This window comes from Mizuhopecten yessoensis, unplaced genomic scaffold (genome assembly GCF_002113885.1).
Source record: "Mizuhopecten yessoensis strain PY_sf001 unplaced genomic scaffold, ASM211388v2 scaffold716223, whole genome shotgun sequence".
In the NCBI taxonomy this organism is placed as follows: domain Eukaryota; kingdom Metazoa; phylum Mollusca; class Bivalvia; order Pectinida; family Pectinidae; genus Mizuhopecten; species Mizuhopecten yessoensis.
The window spans coordinates 102,263-125,876 of NW_018480009.1; the positions used below are offsets into that span (position 1 = coordinate 102,263).

A 23,614-nucleotide genomic window follows, 5' to 3' on the forward strand; every position below is an offset into this window, starting at 1 on the left:
GCCCAGTGGACTGTGGTCACAAATGCTGTAAGAAAGGGGAGATAATCAATCAGTGAGTAACGATGAAGTCAATACAGTGGAAAGGATAAACTTAGTTGACACATTTTAAAATAAGGGGAGAAAATGAAGTTAAAAATGTTAATTTCATGATTGAAAAACACAAAAAGATTTCCTTATCACGTGAGAGGATAAGGGAAAAGTTTATAAAAGTTTATAATCTTTAGGAGCTGTTCCTTTATACAAAATTGCACAGAACTGGAATGTCTTAGGGATTGATAAACCCTTACATTGTATGTATGAAAATGGTTTCAATATCCTGTACCTTTGCCACATCTTGAAAATTAAACTGAAAATGTAGTCAGAAATTCAACACTGCTTCCCGTATTTTGTTCTAATTGTTGAAAAGACACTCCTTACCTTCCCTGACACTGTATCTGGATAGTAATCCAAAAACACTTGTATCCATTATGAAGGATACACCCAATGACAATGACAAGTTTTTTTATTCTCGCAAACTGGTTACAGTGTAGAGAATTATATACATATATATAGTACAGTTTACATATAAGTGAAATTAGTTCTTCATTATTGACATAATTAAATAATGTAGTAAACTTTAATGTACTAGGACTTTCAAAATAGTATCTCGACATAAATTTTCTTCTGTTTTGCACTATCTGGTGTTCATTACAATTAAATAAATAATGATATTCGTCTCCAATTTCATTTAGGTCACAAAAAAATACGTTTTCTATCTTCTCTTGGAATGTTATTCCATCTACCATATTCAATAGGAAATTTTACATTACAAATTCTAAATTTACAATAAACATTTGCTAGTCTTGGAGGGAGATCTAGCAGGTATTTTTCTAATACTAAGTCATTTTTAAAAATTCTGTAATTGGTCCCTTTAGATGAATTGAAAACATCGCTTCTCCAATTATTAATGAATTTATCTTTTAGTATATGGAAAACTGTATTTTTCAACCATTGGGTACTTTGGAATTCTTGACTTTCAAATATATTTATTAAATTACATTCATCAAGGATATTTTTAATACAATTCAACCATTGAGTATTATAGTTTATAATAATTTTATACATTTTATTACTTAACTTATTAGGTATTGGTTCTAACAATTTGGCCCAAAATCCAATCATTCTAACTTTGATATTTATACTCAGAGGAAATCTTCCTAATTCCCCATAAATCATGAAATTGGGTGTCGATGTTTTCACCTGAAGAATATGTTTACAGAATTTTAAATGTAAACGTTCTAAAAGTTTGTAATCACAAAAACCCCAGACTTCACAACCATACAACATGACAGGCTTGATAGCTTTATCGAAAATATCTAATTTACAGTCAATTGATAGATTATGGTTTCTGCATTTAGCAATAGCACCATACATTGCTCTAAGGCCCTTATCGTATAATTGTCTAATATTTAACTGCGTGAAACCATTTTGAGTAAAATGAACACCAAGATATTTGAAATTTTTCACAATTTCTACTTCATTTCTGTTATAAGTAAAACGTATATTTTGGGATACTCTCCCTCTGCCAAATATCATCACTTTTGTTTTATCGATATTTACTTTAAGATGCCACAATTTTGAATAATCATAAAACACATTAAGTTGTTTTTGTAAATCTTCTTGGGTGTCTGCTTACAAAATTGTGTCGTCAGCATATAACATTACATACAACTTGAGATATATTTGTAACTCATTCTCAAGTTTTCCCGCCAAATTTGATAGGCCTGTACAATCATTAGATTCTAAAAACATTTCAAGGTCATTTAGATACAATGAAAATAAAAATGGAGAAAGATTTTCACCCTGCCTAACCCCGGAATTACAGGTGAAGATATCGGAGAATTTTCCATCTTTCATAACTTTAGCCTTAATTCCATTGTACATATTAACAATAACTTTAAAACATTTTCCATCTACATTATTTGTTATTAATTTATTCCACAACCCTATTCTCCAGACACTGTCGAACGCTTTCTCAAAATCTATGAAAGCACAATACATACGGTTTTTGAATTGTTTTGAAAGTTGAATTAAAGAGTATAAAGAAAATATATGATCTATAGTAGAATGTTGCCTACGAAAACCTGCTTGGTTTTCAAGTATAAGTTCGACATTGTCTGCATATGTATTTAGACGCTCATTAATTACAGCTGTAAATAGTTTACCTAGGCAACTGACCAGTGTGATTGGTCTATAGTTTTTAGCGTCATACATATCACCTTTATTTTTAAACACGGGGATAATATTACCCATAAGCCATGCTTCTGGTACATTACCAGAATCAAGTATATAGTTAAACATTTTAACATATAATGGAAGCATTATGTCAGTAGTTGATTTGATATATTCATTACATACTAAATCATCACCAACAGCCTTATTAGATTTCAATCTATTGACACATTTCAAAATTTCACTTGGAGTAATTGGACCATTTATAAAGGTATTAGTTTCAAGGTTAGACAACTCTTTGAGTTCATCAAGGGACAGTATATGATTGTCATCACCATCAAAATCATTATTGAAACTTTTGCTAAAAAAGTCAAAAAGATCATCGATATTTGCCTTACATGTGTTTTTCTTTGGAGCACCCTTATTTATTATTTTCCAATATTCTTTCGGATTTCTAGTCCTCAGATTTTTTAATTTGCTTTTAATCTGAGTTTTATGATTCTTGACAGCAGTGCTCAGTGTTTTATGATATTTACGCTCCTTATCATATAAGTCCTCTTTTAAACTTATTTCCCCATACCTTTTATAAAATCTTTTGGCTTTTCTGTAATTTTGTCGAGCAGATTTACATTCTTTGGTAAACCATGGTTTTTTAAAATTGAAATTATTTTTAGTGCGGTTATTGGGTTGGGTATTTCCAAAAGCATGTTTGGCAGCACCGATGAAAATTTCACATAATTTATGTACAGTGTCATTAATAAAATCCAAATTTACAACATTCTCAGTGTCATCCGTACCATCAATAATGCTATCTATATATAGTTTTCTATCAGCCACATGTTTTACAAAAATATCTTTCGAATCAGTATTCCATCTCTTTGGTCTTGATAAAAACCTCTGACCTTCAGAATCAACAGTATCACCATTGTTATTTAAGTGTACATTTTGATTAATACATAGACAAATGTGAATTGGGCAATGTACAGACTGGGCTATTGAGAATCTTACCTGGTTATGATTAGTACTCACTCATACAGGTACATGTAAAATATCTTCAGTGTAGGGTAGGTAAACAGATTGTCCAGGTAAACATTTTTTACTCAACTTTTCTGTTTTGTTAGAGTTGGGAAGCATGCAGTAAGCCAGTTATTGCATGATTTCTCGTCACTCGGGACTTATAACACTCTCGCTTCGCTCGGGTGTAATAAATCCCTTGTTACTCGAAAACCATGCAATAACCTTTACATAAGAGTTTCTTTTCCTTCTCCAAAGAACTTTTCATACTGGCCTATCCGTCAAAACAAAATAAACTGGTTCTAACATGTACATACACCACACAGTGGTGTTGGATCGGAGTAGACTACAATGAATCCAAATTGTTTCATGTTTGTATACAGTACTAGTATACACCTTATACCGTTTTCTATGAAACGCCGCCGTGCCATTACAATCATGAAAAACAAATTAATGGTTTTATTACTTATGAAATACCTGCAGCACTGTAAATTGACCTGTCAAACTACCACGAAATTGACCAAAACAGACACAATGACATAAACGTGTTTTTTTTTCCACACAACCACTTATACAATCAGAAACATATTTGTAAACAATCCTGAGCGGGGACATCCTAATCAGGCAATCAAATGGAAATTATTCCGGTAGGTCATTTTTATCCAATACATACACTCATGAATGTGAAAGATCAAGGGAGGTGTCATCTTGATTTCCAAACGGTAAATCTACTGAAGAGTATAACACCTTAAAACAGACACGGGGACATCCTGATCAGGAATTCAAATGATAAATGTATCCGTTCTTTTTCGTCATAAAGGAAAAGTTAGTAATGAATAAAGTCAAAAGATTCATCATAATGATTTCGCAATGGATATATACATTTAATCAAGGATGGAAAACATTATTAAACATCTTATAACTTACACGGTTCTGAGCGGGGACATCCTGATCAGGAAATGAAATGGTAAAGATATCCGTTTGTATTCATCACATTAGTAAATTGAACATGGAATACAGTCGAAAGTTGTGTCCTTATGATTTTTAGATGCAAAATAGGTAACATGAATGACGAAATACTATATACATACATCTTATAACATACACGGTTCTGAGCGGGGACATCCTGATCAGGAAACCAAATGTTAAACTTATCCGTTGTAATTCATCACATAAGTAAATCTAGTACCGAACATCATCAAAAGGGTTTGTTCTCCTTTCTCCTACTTTTTTTCTGATCAAAGGAATTACATAAACACTGGAAAACAATAGAGGTGTCATTATAGTCTGTTTTGGTATAGTACAGGTAGATTAGGATAGGAAATACTGTGTTAGTTATAGGAATATTTAACAAATCATAATATTTTCGAAATGTAAATCCAATAACTTTATTTCAACGATCAAAATAATTATCATACATCTTATAAAGTTCACGGTACTGAGCAGGGAAAACCTGAAATTCACGATCAGATTTCCTGATCATGATGTCCCTTCTCAGGATCGTACACGCTAACAGCAATAGTTATAGACTATACGGCATATATAACCATTCTTATAAGTCGGAGTTCTACGTATTTTCTCTTTTAATACGGCTCTTGTTTAGTTCATAAATGAATTATTCCCTGATCATAACGTCCCCGCTGAGGACCGTATACACTATAAAAGGTAGTTATAATATATTCAACTGTAGATATCATGACTGACATCCGGACGAGTTATCCTATCTTGACGGTCCTCACCAGCCTCGGACCTGCTCAGCCCCGGTCCCAGTGAGAGACAGCACAGCTGTCTGACGTCACTCCGTGTTTGCTCACAGGAGGGGAAACCCAGGTTAGTCAGCTACCTTTGTCACATTGTTCTAACTTTCTTTTGATAAAATAATTTCAGGGTAGACCGTCGATTTAGCACATTTGAACACTTATTTCTGGCCTTGCCTAACAATGATTTAGTTAAACCATGTTAAAAAAAAGAATACGAGACCATGGACTATATTATATAGTCCGTTGCGGATGTATGTGTGTAAGGAGTGGTTGAGTAAAACATACACCTCACATGTGCTAAACTAAAATACTTGCAGTATAGAAACCATATATAGATCTATCGTTTGCTGAATACTATCAATCAATCAATCTATGTACATGGAATGTTGGTGGCATTGACCTACTTTCGCCCCTAACGACACACATGTTGGATCAACAATAGTGGGGAGATCTGTGTGGTTCTCATATACCCGGCGTACAGCCAGACATTCAACACATGGTCAATGTCATCTGTGCATAGGAACGTATATACCCGCCTGTGCTAATTAAAGGTGTATGTAAAGAGTGTCTCTACACCGGAGGGCGATAAAGGTAAGAAACAAGATTATTATTTTACATGGTCATAAATTTCCGTAATTTCTGGATAATTTTTATCGATTTTTGCCTGGACACGCCCGCCGTAAACACGTGTAATGCTGACATTTGCCATCCACGGAAAGTAATAGCGTCTAATAAGGGAGACTCGGGGATTTTTTGATACTATAAATCATACCAAGGTTTTTGTAAATATTATACGCTAGCCTCCCTTGCTATAAATGAACGTATTACCAGTGGCGGATCCAGAAACCAATCTTTGGTATCGACAGAGAAAAAACATGGTTTTAAAGAAAATTCCTATGCTTGGGATCGGGGTGGGCGTTTAGGGGTGGGCGTTTGGGGTTGGAGTACAGTCAAAATCGTCACGTCAACAAGCCGTGTTCAAAAAGAACCCGCCCACAAACCTCTTGTAATCAAAAATACCATTACAGTACATGGTTTGAAACATGTACGTGCAATGCAAATTTTACATTTCCATATACGTGTATGCGTAATCTTAATTTGACAACAAGTTTCCGAAAAAGATACAATGTTGTAAACTGCTTTTGAAATCAAGGACGACACCGACCTCAAACGTTCTATCAACCAATCGACGAGCCATATGCAGTGAGTGACACGCTGAAACAACCGTACAGTTTGTGGGCGTGTTCTTTTTTGAACACGACTTGTTGACGCCGTGACGATTTTGATTGTATAGAGGTTGGAGGTACCTATCCCGAAGTCCAAAATACCTTCTTGATCCTCCAGGTGTTGCTGTTTCGTGATTCAGGTGTGTAATTTATACTATAGTGATGCGCAGGTGTGTAATTTATACTATAGTGATGCGCAGGTGTGTAATTTATACTATAGTGATGCGCAAACTGACAGTTTCGAGTAATCATAACTTTTAAACAGTTATACATACATACAGCACACTTTATCGGATTCTTCACACGACTTATTTAAATAATACCAAAAAGCTAACAGGGCTTTCTAAAAATAACCTCGAAAATATGTATATGGCTTATTCTTCTCAATTCATCACAACATAACTGTCATTTGTCGGTTTCATGTGAAAACTTATAAAATGTAAAGTGTAAAATTGAAGTATATTTGTTCCGAGAATAGGATCGTGTTGCTAGTTTAACACAAACATTGTTCTGTGTGACGCGAACAGTGTAGACCCCAAGGACACCCCTGTACATATGTACCAGTACAATATCAGCACACGTGTGTCGGCGTGTCAGCTGTGATATGCCATACATGTGCGACAGGTAATCTCATTAAGTAATTATCTTGATTACACGTATTTGGGATGCTACAGCGTTATCTTGTTACTGACATGTGGAATGGTCACGCATTATTATTAGAATATATTTGCAATCGGTGCCGCCATGTACGAGTTGTTCATATATATATATAGGCTATCAAATTCCCCCAAAGTATTCGAAAGTGAGGAACTAGCAGGTCACGCTAGGACAGGAATTTCCATGTTACCTTACAATTTCCGTCAACATCTTCAATCTGTCAGCAGCCTTTATTGAATTGTCTGGGAGTAGCGAGGGGAAAAGTGAAACGAACAGAGTATCTCACTGCGACAGTTAGCAGTGTTTGTGGGCAAGATTTCTATTTTAGAATATTCCTTCACCAGCACCGCCCTGTTCGGATCCGCCATTGATTACTCATGTGTGTTTATTGGTAACAGAGCGTTTCTATTTGTGCCATAATTGAAGTTAGCAAACACTTTTGCCCATGTACATGTAGATTATACCTGTCAATCAAGTGTACGTATTCAACGATGAGTAAGACAACCTAAAATCACGTGGGTTTACCTGTACGTTGTCTGGTAGATTTGTCCTACGTCTGTGCACATCGCCGCCCGCTCACATTTCATTCATATCACGAAAGCTACTTTAAGGCACATGAGGTCAACCAACGACCCATCGATTCAATATCAACAGTGCAAACATACAGGCGAACCATCAAACTTCTATTTCAGTGGACGAGGCTTGACAATTCACCCGTAACACTCAATCTCCCACCCGCCTCTAGCTAGTAAGACATTTAATATACTATATTCTCACGGTCATTGTGATTTTTACAAATCAGTTGGTCTCTGTTCACAACGATCACTGTTCCCTTACCTATACTTATACTTTATATAATTTCCGAATCATACAGTAAATTAAAACTGCTGCTGCTGCATTGCAATGGTAACCGAATATTTGTAATTGTGAATAAATAAAATCTATCAAAAGGGTAGAAGATTTAGCCCTCCTACACGTACAATAGTTCATAGTTGTCTGGATATTTCAGATTTGATGTCGATCGATCTGTTTAGGCGAGATTTCGTTTCAGCCGTTGACCAAACAGTGTTTCAATGGTGTCGTGGTGCGACTGATTCTTAGTGTAAACAGGTCACGTCCCGTTATTTATAATACACTGTGTGTAGCTGAATATCTATTTCATGTGTTACCGTAATTTCTCTAGTATCTCATACAGATGACGTGGGCATATATCTCAATGAAGTGCACTAGTACTGTTATCTGTAGCCTTATGCAGTGATCCAATTATATTTACTATCAGCTCTTTTGACTAATAAGAATGTCAAGGCAGTCTTTTAAGGGCTGTATTTAACCACATACCTTTTAACGCCGACAATGTAACACATGTACCAGTAGTGTAAGTATACAGGTACGAACCTATAACGACATAAATCCACTTCTTAGCAAAGTGAAGAACAGAAGAAGAAAGAAGGAAACAGACTGGAGGCGCGAAGAGATAAAAAGCGTCCTGTTGTCACCATTACAATACATGTAACATGAATCTATCTTAATTTTTTCCCGTTATGTTTCGTTTCTTTCCGGCTATGTCTCTTTTGACACTTCCGGTTAGCTCGTTGTCATAATAACAAGACCTGGTGAGGTATCATGCCACCGTGTCCAAGGTCTGCCACTGCTGTGGCCGATCAGCTAGGCAACACTATGAATAGGCCCTTCAGTGAGTGGCCGATCAGTTAGGCAACACTTTCAAGAGGCCCTTCAGTGAGTGGCGAATCAGTTAGGCAACACTTTGAAGAAGCCTTTCAGTGAATGGCTGATCAGTTAGGAAACACTCTGAAGAGGCCTTTCAGTAAGTGGCCGATCAGTTAGGCAACACTTTCAAGAGGCCCTTCAGTGAGTGGCGAATCAGTTCGGCAACGCTTTGAAGTGGCCCTTCAGTAGGTGGCCGATCAGTTAGACAACACTTTCAAGAGGCCCTTCGGTGAGTGGCGAAATAGTTCGGCAACACTCTGAATAGGGCCCTTCAGTGAGTGACCGATCAGTTAAACAATACTTTGAATAGGCCCTTCAGTGATCATGAGTGGCCGATCAGTTAGGCAACTCTTTGAAGAGGCCCTTTAGTGAGTAGCCGATCAGTTAAACAATACTTTGAATAGGCCCTTCAGTGATCATGAGTTGCCGATCAGTTAGGCAACTCTTTGAATAGTCCCTTCAGTGCATAGCTGATCAGTTCGGCCACATTTTGAAGTGGCCCTTCAGTGAGTGGCTGATCAGTTAGGAAACACTTTGAAGAGGCCCTTCAGTGATCATGAGTGGCCGATCAGTTAGGCAACTCTTTGAATAGGCCCTTCAGTGCATAGCTGATCAGTTCGGCCACACTTTGAGGAGGCCCTTCAGTGAGTGGCCGATCAGTTAGGCAACACTTTGAAGAGGCCCTTCAATGAGTGGCCGTTCAGTGAGGCAAACATTTGAAGAGGCCCTACAGTAAGTGACCGATCAGCTTGGCAAACATTTGAAGAGGCCCTTCATCAGTGAGTAGCGAATCAGTTGGGCAACACTCTGAATTGGCCCTTCAGCGAGTGGTCGATCAGATAGGCGACACTTTGACGAGGCCCTTCATAAGTGTCGATTCAGTTAGGCAACACTTTAAAGAGGCCTTTCAGTGAGTGGCCGATCAGTTAGGCAACACTTTGGAAAGGTACTTCAGTGAATGGCCGATCAGTTAGGCGACACTTTGAAGAGGCCCTTCATTATTGGCGAATCAGTTAGACGACACTTTGAAGAAAAAAGGTCCTTCAGTGTGTGGCGAATAAGTTAGGCAACACTTTGAAGTGGCCCTTCAGTAAGTTGCCGATCAGTTAGGCAACATTTTGAAGAGGCCTTGTAATGAGTGGCCGATCAGTTAGGCGACACTTTGAAGAGGCCCTTTAGTGAGTGGCGAATCAGCTAGGCAACACTTTGAATAGGCCCTTCAGTGAGTGGCTAATCAGTTAGGCAACACTATGATTAGGCCTTTCAGTGAGTGGCCGATCAGTAGGGCAAAACTTTTAATAGGCCCTTCAGTTTTAAAGAGTGGCCGATCAGTTTGGCAACACTTTGAAGTGACGCTGCGTTGCTGTCATGATTAGCCGTTGCGAAGGCTAGTGTACAACTGTCCAGGGATTTAATTTGTAGCCAGAAGCTGGTAAAAAATCATCCCACTACAGATATATTACCAGTTACTTCCATGAAAAATAAGAAGGATGATGAGGTTCTAAGAAATGTGCTGAAACAAATCCGCATACTATGTGTTTGAAACATACAATTTTAAATCATATTCAAACCTCTATATAAACAAAAAAGGAGCTTTACAAACTTGTTTATTGAATAAGCATTCAATTACTGAAAAGACATCTATCCCTTAATTCTGTAGAATCCATCTATAATAAGGCTCCCCGAATGGCGAACAGATTTGTAGTCATGCTTTAACGTGTTCAGTATTCAATGTTCTGCAGGCCACCGCCGAAAGTATATTAGTTTTACCGGTGTTTTGTCCTACCTTTATACTGAACCTAAGTGACACACTGTGTCCTAAATAACCTTCACAACACGCCACGGTTGGTCGTAGACCATTGCGTTTGTGATTAAAATCTTTATCCGAACAGCCAATGGCTTATTTGTATGTTTCTGGTATATGTGAAATGCTGAATGTAATGCTCTTTTTATGGTAAAACAGCCCATAACCTTTCTATGAACTTAAACGTCAGATATCCAGGTGTTGTACTCCTGCCGACCATATAGACCATATACATCATAACCTTGCTATGTACTTTGAAAAACGTCAGATATCCAGTTGTTGTACTCCTGCCGACCATATAGACCTTATACATCATAACGATTGCTATGTACTTAGTAAAACATCAGATATCCAGGTGGTGTACTCCTGCCGACCATATAGACCATATACATCATACCCTTGCTATGTACTTTGAAAAACGTCAGATATCCAGTTGTTGTACTCCTGCCAACCATATAGACCATATACATCATAACGAATGCTATGTACTTAGTAAAACGTCAGCTATCCAGTTGTTGTACTCCTGCCGACCATATAGACCATATACATCATAACGAATGCTATGTACTTAGTAAAACGTCAGCTATCCAGTTGTTGTACTCCTGCCGACCATATAGACCATATACATCATTACGATTGCTATGTACTTAGTAAAACATCAGATATCCAGGTGTTGTACTCCTGCCGACCATATAGACCATATACATCATAACGATTGCTATGTACTTTGTAAAACGTCAGATATCCGGGTGTTGTACTCCTGCCGACCATATAGACCTTATACATCATAACGATTGCTATGTACTTAGTAAAACGTCAGATATCCAGGTGCTGTACTCCTGCCGACCATATAGACAAAACACATCATTACGATTGCTATGTACTTAGTAAAACGTCAGATATCCAGGTGTTGTACTCCTGCCGACCATATAGACCTTATACATCATAACGATTGCTACGACAAGAGAACAAAGTAGTGTAAACAAAACGTTATTGGAAGTTGAAATCGAAAACGCAAGGTTGATATATCAACAAAGGAAAAATTGACATGGGGATACATGAAAAAATTCAAAAAACAGATTTGGCCAGGTATTCCTGAAGGGTAGGCGTCTTCTGCTTCATCGACACCACCAGCTATGTAATGTCGTCATACTACATGTATATTCTAGAAGAGAGAACCAAGGTAGAAACGATGAAGCTTCACAAATGTTCTTTTTTTTTTTTTTTTTTAAAAGATCGACATTATTATCGCATCAGAAGAATATTTGCAAATGAGATCATGAGGACGACCACAATACCTAACAATCATCAGTTTGCATCGTTCGTTTTCTTTACTTTTACCTACTCAGTGGTGTCTCCCAAGGATCCCGATTGCTTATGACCTTAGCTTTTGCGATGATGTACAAAACAAAAACAAACATACAGCTTTGGAGACCCTGTGTTGTCAGTTTATTCGTCAGCATACGACATCCATGACGAAAATCGTGATATTCAGAGTAAGCTTGCGAATATTTAATCGGCTGCAAGATGTAAACACCGTTAATGTGTAGACAGGAGTTTTGCTATCAAGAAAGTGAAAGTTCACGAAAGGATAAAAAGCGAAATAGTCACCTTTATTATACAACTAAGTGACAAACAATCCGTGATGGTCATGTTGTTGGTAAAGATTAATGGATGTAGAACAGTGTGTAGTGTCCTTGGTTTCAAAATCACGAGGAAATGTACGATTGTTGTGATGATGAAATGTCGTTATTTACAGACAACACATCGCCGATGTATCTGAAAGGAAAATTTAAGGTCTTGGAAAGGTATTTGTTACCTGTTCTGAAACGTTCACGATACATTCAATCTCGTATGAAAACAGAACAAAATTGGCCAATATAGGGGCATAATGTGTTCTTATTGGTATTCAAACAGTTTGCTGGAAAATTGTGCCACCTAAGTATACAAAAGTGTTGTCAACCAGGAACACCATCATATTCGTAATTTCGTCCACGGTTATCCATTGTATTGTGGCTCTCGTTTTGTGGGGATTCATGGTGCATACCCTTGTTGTTTAATCCTACCGGTCCCTGTAGTCTTCTCGAGACTCTCAACTTTGATTATCATGTCCTCTTTTGTTGGAGCTATGGTATTTTCTGGGTTTTTTCATATTTAAATTTGAGTTTTGTTTATACTGATTGCATTCTTTTCTGTTGCTAATTACCGACCTTTACATTGTTGTACCGAAACTGTTGACCATATTCACCTTCACACCATAACCGTTTTATCTGGATGATAACGTAAATCGGCTATCGCAATTAACCTTGAAGCTGGTTTCTATCACGAGAGTTAGCTACACGGTATATGATGTTATTGATGATATAACGATATTATCGAGATAGATGCACAACCTTGAATTTGAATCAAAGTGCAACTTTTCTTGTGATAATTCCAAACTTCACACTGATATACTAACAAAAGTACTCTGTCGACTGAAAACGAATCGTATCTTAATTTGGAAGATAAATTAAGTAGGTTATCGTTTTTTGGACTGTTGTATTGAACCTGTGGTATTAATTGCCCTGCGCCTGTATTTGAAGGGGACAATTTAGTTACACCGAGCGGACACTGATATAACACGAGTGTCAGTACTTTATACTTGTGTCAGTGTGTCAGGATCGATTGTGACATCACGTACATTGCTCTGCACACACGAACTGTTGGGGGTGAACTTAAGGTCATTCCAATATGGCTGCCACACCAAACTGTATATCAAATTCAATAAGGCATTCCGTTAGCATTAAACAATCCCTGTCTCGAAAAAGTCCTCCTCCAATATTTCTCAAACATAATTGAGGTACATGCACATTAAATTTCAGAAAAAATATTCAATAACTGATGAAAAAACTCATTTTTATATGTTCATTTTCCAAGCTGAATAAAAATCACAATTCAGGAAAAAATCCATTTAAACTTGTAAATAGCATAAGGTTGGATGTCCATGGAGATGCATTTGTCACCAGTTCCTGTTACTGCGTTTGCGAGTTGTTTTCGACTTATGAGTTTGTCGTCGCGTGCTGACACTATTGTTATTTACATTCGTTTTAATGTGTAACGTTATGTATTGTAATCCATTGTAAACATATATCACGAGTTTCATCAATGTTAATCAGTCGTTATAATCTGTAAAACATACGAGAACAATGTTAGAGAAGGACATATATAAATAAACACCAACATTTTCTTCACCTTTCAAATTTCGATTCCAATATCTCATAAATAGGCAGATTAATTTTACTGCTGTCTGAGTTGGGATAGTCTCACTCTAATAATATTGCAATCAGCATATTCACACAATAACTCCCTCGCGACATGATGTTATGGCTCCGGGCAGAAAAGAACAGGCAATGAGAACGCACCCTGGAGACACGTTTATTGATCTCCAGTTACGATATGCTTTCGTAGCACAAAACACACGGCATGTCGGCTTTCAATGCCGGTACAGTGTTTCTAGAACAGTAAACAAACTTAGTTGTATGATAGTTCATGGCCTAACATTATCATGTCGGACACCTGAGTCCAGTTTTCAAGCGGGTCAGGCTGACGATCGGAAATATGGACACAGCCTGCCATTTTCTCTAGGCTCTGTTAAGATTTCCGATCGTGTGTTTTGCGCTACTCACTTGGGATTTAGCGTGTCATCCCGCTTGCCATCTGCATGATATATGTCAACTCAAACATCAGATTAAAGAAAAAATATTTTTCTGTCGATCTAGACTTCTCCCGGTGTCATACTATGAACGGTTATGACAAAATCGCATGTTTTCTGAAACTGGGTCATTTTACTACGCATTTTCCTTGATTTGATCGATGACATTATAACGTGCCAAATTTGGTGCAGGAACTGTCACCTGAACCTGCGTTCAGAGAAAAGTTCTCGTGCTCAGATTCCATGCCAAAGCCCAATTTCATACTCCAGTGATGAAATTTTCAAGTATTGAAATTGTTCAAGGATTTGGAGAGACTTCAAGACAAACAATGTTTTCATGTTCGCTTTTGTTTAATCTATCACTTGATTTTAACGAGCTACAAGAAAGTAAGTTTGAACACAGAATTCATGCTGGAGCAAGGGAATGGTTTCATAAATATGGAACTTAGCTATGTATCTGTTTATGATGTGTTTTATTTTGTTGCGTGATTAGTCTGTTGTCCTTCCTTAGCGATTACAGTTACATTTTGGCCTTGTGTGTTGACTTTGATGTATGTTTTTGTTTAAATTACAACAAAGTTGAATTGTTTTACATTATTAGAAAATAACTGACCCAGTTATTGTTATAACACAGGAAGTTAGCTATACTTCAAAATGCTGTTTCGTTTCAGGAAACATCGAACCATGTTTAACAATACTATTGTCAGCAAGATATTACTGGCTTATGAGGAGGGGAAGTCAACCAGAGGTAAGTTTATGCAAATTTGTTATTGTAAATAAAGGATAGATTTCTTAGAAAATACAGATTTCTACAAAATTAATCTGTTATTCAGGATAAATCATTTCGTAATAGGTTTTATCTTATTATACATTTAACAGTTCCTTGAATTCATTTTTACTTAATAATAAGGATAATTCGAGTATACCGATTTATCACAACCTAGTTCGTAGGTCGTCTCAAAGCTGTTCACAAATTATTATCTTTGCTTATAATTTAGACATAATTTATATCATAGGTATAGTTTTTTCTAATTAGAAAAGGTTATTTATTCTAGATAAAATTGGACAAAAGTGCGATTAAATACATATCTCTATGGAACACCGGAAATTTGGAATTCTGGCTGTAGTTTTTTAGGTCACCTGAGCTTTAGTTCAAGTGACCTATTGCTATCCGTCGGCGTCCGTCGTGCGGCGTCCGTTAACATTTTACATTTTCAACTTAAGCTGAAATACTGGCAAAGGGATTTCATTAATATTTCATGGGAAGGTTACTGACATCCAGCTGACCAAGTCTTGTTAATTTTCGGGTCGATCAGAAATTCAATATGGCCGCCACGGCCGCCATTTTGAAAAACTATTTTCAACTTAAAGTCAAGTTCTGCTGGGCCGATTGAACTGAAACTTAGTAGGAATGATCGACTCATGGTCCTGACAAAGTTTTGTTATTTTTCGGGTCGATCAGAAATACAATTTAGCTGCCATGGCCCCTATTAGGAAAGATCAGCTCATGATTCTGACAAACTTAAGTTAACGTTATACTTAACAATTTTTTACTCAAATTGATACATATTTCAACAACAAAAATAAATACTGTAGGACTCAGGTGACCGTTAAGGCCCATGGGCCTCTTGTTTTATTTCCGGTGCATTGGAATATATTGAATTTTTCACCCGGATGGTTGTTAATTGGTGATTTTATCCTGATTATGTTTTTTAAATGTGAATTATGTCGACTTGTAACTTGTACAATGCACATTTGCTAACTGCATGTAATGGATGCATCTACATCTACATATATATTTATTATAATAACCATACACAAGGCTTGCATGTATAATCTGATGAACAGAAAGTCATCTTGTAAAACACATCTAATTTTGATGTTGTGATCCTGATATCTTTGATGAACATTGTCTTCATTTTTTTTTTATTATATATCAAACAATTTATTGATATGAAGCATTTTCATGATTATAATCTTTGTTCAACTACAAACAAAAAATGTCACTGCGATATTATTATGATTACTCAAATTGACGGCCATATACAGCTGATTCCGGTCCTCTTGGGTTTCGATTTTCTACGTACATGAAATGTAATTAGTAGTAGCCTTTCTCAAGTGCAGATTTAAGAAAACTAAGCGAGAATGTGCCAATCGATTGAAGTACCAGTTGTACAAGCAAGATATACTTTCTGCCATATTAATACAATTTATGTTGTAAAAAACATTTTCTACGGAAATAATATTTTTCTCGGTGCGCAAGATTACCGGTCAGCAGTGTAAAGTTAGTAGCTGGATATTGATATCACGTGCTATACCACTTACTCCACAGACCCCCGTACTCGGTATTGGCTCCTGTTGGACGACAACCCACTACACGTATGGATCCTAACAGCGTTATACGTCGCCTTTGTTCTCATCGGTCCAAAAGTGATGAAAAACCGAAAACCGTTTAATCTGCAGAAATTCATGGTCGTCTACAACTTTGGTCTTGTGTTCGTGTCTTTGTATTTGATGATAGAGGTGAGATATGTATAGTTATAGGAAACTTATTTAGAACTCCTCTAAGGAGCATCATTACTCCTTTAATATGAGTAAGATTGACAACATTAACAAAGCTCTCGTAATGAAGGGAACATCTGTCCACAACTAGTTTGATGTTGATATACATTTGTGTTAATGTAAAGTTATAGGAATATTACCAACAGAAAAACGAACGTCATTTATTTAGATAGAGTGTCTTACTATATAATTTTAATGTAATTTGTCGTGTAGCACATTTGTCGGTAAGAACACTTTAATACTGTTTATCTGTATGTTATGCCACGTTTGGTTTTGGCCAAAGCGTCAAAATAACGACCTATTAACTACTTTTATGAAAACAGTGGACATTTTGGATACATATGGTAGGCATATGAGCTGTATTATAATTACTATAAAATACAAAAAAAAAGAACCAAAACTTAATATATGAATGTAGATAGACAAACAAAGTAAACGTTTGGTCCTCCCCCTAAAGTCGTGCGCAGTGCAAGTGTCCTGATAACCCTTTATCGATGAAACATTTGTCAATGTCATAACATCAACCTATCGATATTCTCAATCGTAGGTAGTGGAGGAACTGTTTGATAAGAAAGATAAGAGAATATTAAAAAAGAGGAAATACATCAATTTATTTGAAAGACAATAGGCTACTCTACCACTGACATATGAAATAGGTGAAAAAAGAAAAGGAACTTCCTTTGAAAATATACGATTAAAAACTGATGATCTTCTTTGAATATTAATGTTGCGTTACAAGGCCTGTAGGATATAATGTATAATGTATAACAAAACATGTCATACTGGTACACATCTACCCTTTGTTGTAATATCTCGCATTCAACAGCTTACACACCAATAAAAACCTCAACTCTCATTGTTAAAGATGATGAATTAGAGTCAATGCATGAAATTAATAACAATTCTGTCCTTTCTTTCAGATAATTGCTAGTGCATATGATATTGGCTATTTTAATGAGGATCCATGGTGCTGTAAATACAACCGAGATACACAAAACAATCCTAAGGAACTACGGGTACGTAACGTGTTAAATATGTTCTACGGTCCAGTGCAATCATCTAAGGTAGGGCCTTCCTACATTTGTATGTTGTATACAGACATTAAGATTAACGTTTGTGTTAAATATTCATAATTATGTTCAAATAAAGACCCGGAAAGGTCGAGGATCTTGTAAATACGTTTGACTGTTTTAAGGAGTAAATGAACGAAATATTTGAAATAATCCTCTTTATTGTTGCATTATTATTAAAATATTAACCTAACAAGTGTCACAATCGTTAGTGCAGTGGACATGCTTTGTAATCACGATGTCCAGGGGTGGAATCTAGGTTGAAGAAGTGATTCTGTTTAAAAAAGGATATATATAAATAGGCAAGCAGAACGTATGAAGAAATATAGCGAAATAATCAGAACTCTTCTTCGACAGAGGTATAACATAGACTTTTGTCAATTTTACCCTTACAAATACGAAAGACGCCTGTATGAAATCACATGTTCTACTGAAATACAGGTGAACACTGTATATGAAAAACTGTAAGGACGAGTTTTAAAAGCCTATGGTTCTGTTTGAGTGTATGTATTTATGAGAATAAATGACTATGAACGTTTGTTGGGTCTGTTGCTCTGAGATGCATATATCAACAGTAAACACTGTATTGTCGGATATACAGTTAAACGCCTCTATTGATCAACCGGGTACACACATGAGTCACCGCAGGCAGTGTTCAATGTCAAAATAGGTTATGTCGACCACAGTCACAAGTCTTATAAGGGGATCTAGCCGATAATCTTTGTTGAGATTATTTTGTTCAATATTTTAATGGTTGCGTATCGTGACATCAATTAAGTCATTACTACAAGTTCGTAAAGGCTATATAAAAAAGATTTAAAAATCGTGATCAAGTGAAATAAAAGATAAAAATCGTGATCAGGTGAAATATGCAATAAAAATCGTGATCAAGTGAAATATAAAATAAAAATCGTGATCAAGTGAAATATAAAATCCTCGTCTAGGATCTAGATCAATGAAAGGTGAAGCTTTTAATAGCTAGTGTTGCCGCATCTGATTCAATATAGTAAACGCGTGTGTAAATAACATAAACAGTGCTTCGATTATCTAATCTTCTCACATAATTCCATTATTATGTGACGAACATTATTGTAAACCTCTTGATTGTCGTGCGTATTTTTTCACGTTTTTAATGTTTTGCAATAAATCAGTTGCTGTACTTCGGCTATTTTTTTACGAACATTTACTTTCACGGTGTTTTATTTAATTGTTTTATGTTTGAACTATCGGAAGAAAGATTTGCGAAATATTTGAAATCACGATAGCCTGCATTTGGGAAATTACTCAAAATTATCTGTCTCAGTTATTTACGGTATTCTTTCATGAAAACCCCCCAAATTATTTTAAGGGCATCTTCGAAACACAATTGAAACATGCATACATAGGGCATCTACTAATTTGAATAGGTCATGTTCAGGGAGTCTTGTTCAATTTGTCTCAAAACCAACTCTATTGATGGAAATAAAACATGTCAAATGAAATTGTGCCTGTTTTTTTTTGCAGATAGCGACTGTGTTTTGGTGGTACTTCCTCTCCAAACTATTAGAGTTTATGGATACAGTTGTGATGGTACTCAGGAAGAAGAATGATCAAATTACATTCCTGCATGTCTATCACCATTCTAGCATGTTGAACATTTGGTGGTGGGTGACCACATACCTTCCTGGGGGACAGTGTAAGTGTTCAGTCTCGCGGGTGATATATGCTGTGGCGGGTCGTAGATATTTCACGTTACGTTATTGTTGCATTGGATTCTATGATCATTGACAATTTTTTTCAACATCCAATTTCGATAAAAGGTTACGTTCCAGGTATTGACAATAAAAGCGCTGTATCGTTTTCTAGCTTTTAGCCACATTTTCATAAAACTTGGAAATAGACAGGCTTACTTACAAAATATAAATAAACATAGAATAAACATAGAATTTTGAACATGGAGTATCGTGAAACGTTTACGGCATGTCACTGTGTACATGTATTTAATGCCACATTAGCATTTTCATCATTTGGTGATGAGTGATACATACTTTCCTGATGGACAATGTGAAGGTTAAACCAGGAAACATTCTGTGCCTTACGTCAAACAAAACCATGTCTAACACTCAATGTTGAACACCGTTATCGTCGTTAGGAATCTGACGTCACTAAGAATTGGCCAAAGATTAATGGTAGTTGACCGATTATCTTTTACGAAAGTAGAAATATACCGGCTCATATACCCGATCAACATAAGATGATGGGAACAATTCGATACAATACAATATATACTGTCAGATCATTAGGTGTATACTTACAGAGATCACGCTATCATATCTCCGCTTACATTGTAATTATGTATTCGATCACTTTGATTTTTTTTGGTATTAATTCACGGTATGGTAACTACCCCTACAAATTCTGGTTTTCATTCCAAAACTTGGATAAAGTTTCAGCAGCACATTTCGCTATAAAACGTTATTTTATAATCTTTAAAAAAGACTTTTGGATTCTGAATTTCATCTGTGAGGTATTACTAGCATAATCCTCTTCGTGCCGACGGTATCACGTATGATACAGCCCTTAAAAACGAAATCATATGTTAAGAGCTCTGTTTGCACTGACATGAACTAGAACCAATGCTGGGTAAACATGTATTTCCCATATTATTAGCTTTGCTTGTTGGCAGTATTTCTAACATCCATGATGGATTTCCCCATCTAAAGAACCTTTAGATTTGGACCAGACTGTTGACTGCGTGAGAGTATATACAAATTGTGTCAGATTTAGAAGTTGAAAGATCAGCGCACGTTTAAAGATGTATCATATGTGATATCTAAAGCGATAGGGGAATGTTTTTTCTTCCGAATTGTTCGCCCTCCGGAATTATCCATATAAAGAGAGTTTTCCCGTTGTGCGTATAAGTGTGTCTAATGGTGACCAGAACAAATTGTAATAATTATCAGTTTTTATATTTCTTAAAATACGGATATTATAAAGTTCACGTTAATATGCTAAACAGTCAATGCATAATGGCTGGTGCTGTAAACAGGCACGTGAATTGTGTTTGCTACCCCATATATAAACATGTCCAAACATCTCTGTTGCAGCCTGGTTCTCCAGCAGTCTGAACTGTTCTGTCCATGTCATCATGTATCTGTATTACGCCCTGGCAGCCATTCCGTCCATGAGGAGCAAACTTTGGTGGAAAAAATATATCACAAAATATCAATTAGTAAGTACATATAACAGCCGAAAATTGATAAAATATTAAAAAAGATACTGTTCATTAACTTTTGTTAGTCCTTTACGTTTGGTTAATTATACTTATACATACATTGATAACATATTTCATCTTTATTTCAACCAGATTATTCATGATATCTATTCGTGATATCGTACTAAGTATACATATATCGCACTGGGGTATATGTATGTTGTACTAAAGTGTATTTTTATCGTACTTATATAAATATTTAACGCGCGATATTTTAATCAGACAGCAAATCTTTTTGTCATATTGTGTATTGGTGTTATGTTTGTTCTTCTTCATTTTTATTCCATTACGGATGAAAGTAAGAACATGCCATTTCAAGTCGATTTTAATAAACAGTTATATTTAGGCATTACCACACAGATGTCTAAATCTGACGTCTCGGATTGTATAGATGAGTAGTGTGTGACTAACCTATGATACTATGAAGCTGCTGCCGTTATTTTGAGCGTTCACGATGTCTTACCTTCGGCTTTTGTATTTCCTAATTACGTGGTGTTTTTTTTTTATTTACATATTGTGTGTGGTTATTATTTTTTTTATCCTGGTATTGACAGAAGTCGGTCAATAAAGCCAAATTAAAAAAATCAAGTTTTCATTTTTTTTATTTTTTATTTTTATTTAGAATAACATATTTATGGACCACAGTATCGATTTGGAAAAGGACGATTGATATTAAGTTGTTCATAACATGTTTTACAGACGTTTAAACCTGTGTGATGTTGTTTGTTTAACAGGTCCAGTTTGTCCTCATTCTTGTTCATACAATGCGGACGGCCTACACAGGGTGTGACTACCCAATGTGGGGACAGTTTTTAATAACAGGGTAAGCTTTCGCGTTGTGCATTGTGTATGCCATTTGCACCGATTTTTTTTCTTTTCAATGTCAATACAGCAGTAATAACTAAGCAGAAAGGGACGTATTTCTCTAAATGTAGTTCAACATGTGGTTCTCACTAGATTTGTATATACAGTCAAACCTAGGCAAGTGACCACCTCTGTAAATAAAATCATCTGTGCTTTTATACCGTTTTTAAAACTTTCCGTTGCAGTTACAGTTAAGAATGTATTTGTATGAGAACTGAACCTGATTAAGAGCTTCCAATAAGAAACCGTTTTATGGACTTCCTGAAGGTAGTCTCTGAAGATAATCCATAACTGATATATGTTTCCATTCCTTTTTGTTATTTCCGCGTTCGACTATTAAACAATACTGTTATATTCCCACCAGGTATATGATTAGCATGCTAATCTTGTTTGGGAACTTCTACCTCAACGCGTACATCAAAAAGAGACGATTAGGAGCGGCCAAAAAGACAGAAGATAGTTCTAATGGAGTTTTAAACAACGGAGTGCATAAATCTGCTGTGAATGGGCATTCAAACGGTCATTTGAATGGCCGGACTGACGTCGTGTCACGTTAACGTTGCTTCTCATGTCCGCCTAACTGTTACAGGGAACATAATAGCCATATATCTATGCAATGCACATGACATGGGATTTATATCTCTAGGCTTAATGATTTCTACTCTTTAAATGGCAAATTTATATACATGGTTTTGTTTAATACTATACTATATGGTTAGTTAACAAACGCCTATATCATAAAATGTATTACCAAACGCTAGTGCCATACTTGTCGTTTGATTTGTTCTTGGCTTTTAACAAGTTGACCGGCATGTATATGCATATACTTTTTGTCTACACCTTTATTAACTACGCCAAAAAATGAGGACCTGTCAAATTCCTAAATCTATATGCTCCTTATTTACGTATAAACAGTAGAAATTTTACCGGTCACTCCTGACCGATTCTACAGAAATATTTATTCTGGAGTCAACCTTGTCCCTATTGTACACGTATTTCTTTTGCCTCAATAAATTTCTTTACGGCAAACAGGTTTGTCTATTTTAAGAGAAAACCACACAGTTTCACCGGTGCTAGAAAGAGTACCAACAGAGTGCCTGCTCAATGCAATTGTTTTCCTGTATTAGTTTTATTTGTGTTTGCTATAAATCTTCACTGTCACACGTGGTTTATCTTTCAATCATATTTATATAGGCTTGTTTGTGTCTACCTGCAGTTTAATTGCTCATTTTTGTTGTGAATAATGCTATATATTGTATTATACATACATGATATACACACACATTGTATAAATACTTTGTATAAATGCATGTACATTGCATATGCATATTAAATACGTACGTATATTGCATACATATATTCTATACAAGAACTATATACAATGTAGATACAATGTAGATACAATGTTTGAATTATTTATCATAATATATAATACATTGTATACATAAATCATAATATATACATGTAATACATTGTATACATCAATCATAATATATAATACATTGTATACATACACTATATGAATGCATTCCTGCGGCCATACTTTTGCATGATATATAATAACCTTTTTAAATAAACCATGCGCCATAGTATCAATACAAAAAGTCAAACGGGAAAGGTTTCATGAACCCCCGAAAAACCGGAAGTGAAATCATTTCCCGGAAGTGTAATGTGTCCTGTCCCACAGTTGGTACCATTACTAATTTATTCAGTGTAGTCCATGAATGTAAACCCTCGACAATGGCGACCAATTTTTCCATATAATCATATATCA

At 36.0% G+C, this 23,614-nt stretch overlaps 1 protein-coding gene across 3 annotated transcripts; it reads left to right on the forward strand.

The window, feature by feature from the left end:
* Positions 1 to 4,980: 4,980 nt before the first annotated feature.
* On the forward strand, positions 4,981 to 22,869 carry LOC110442172 (elongation of very long chain fatty acids protein 2-like). Of its 3 annotated transcripts, none has more exons than XM_021485646.1 (8): positions 4,981 to 5,055; positions 14,763 to 14,839; positions 16,424 to 16,614; positions 17,574 to 17,669; positions 19,227 to 19,398; positions 20,810 to 20,934; positions 21,711 to 21,799; positions 22,205 to 22,869. In XM_021485646.1, the coding sequence occupies exons 2-8, from the start codon at positions 14,776 to 14,778 to the stop codon at positions 22,395 to 22,397; spliced, it is 930 nt and encodes a 309-aa protein (XP_021341321.1). In that variant the 5' UTR covers positions 4,981 to 5,055; positions 14,763 to 14,775; the 3' UTR covers positions 22,398 to 22,869. The 3 variants fall into 3 exon arrangements, with proteins under 3 accessions (XP_021341321.1, XP_021341320.1, XP_021341322.1); XM_021485645.1 differs by lacking the exon at positions 4,981 to 5,055 and adding an exon at positions 5,078 to 5,576; XM_021485647.1 differs by lacking the exon at positions 4,981 to 5,055 and adding an exon at positions 6,230 to 6,351.
* The last annotated feature ends 745 nt before the right edge of the window (positions 22,870 to 23,614 follow it).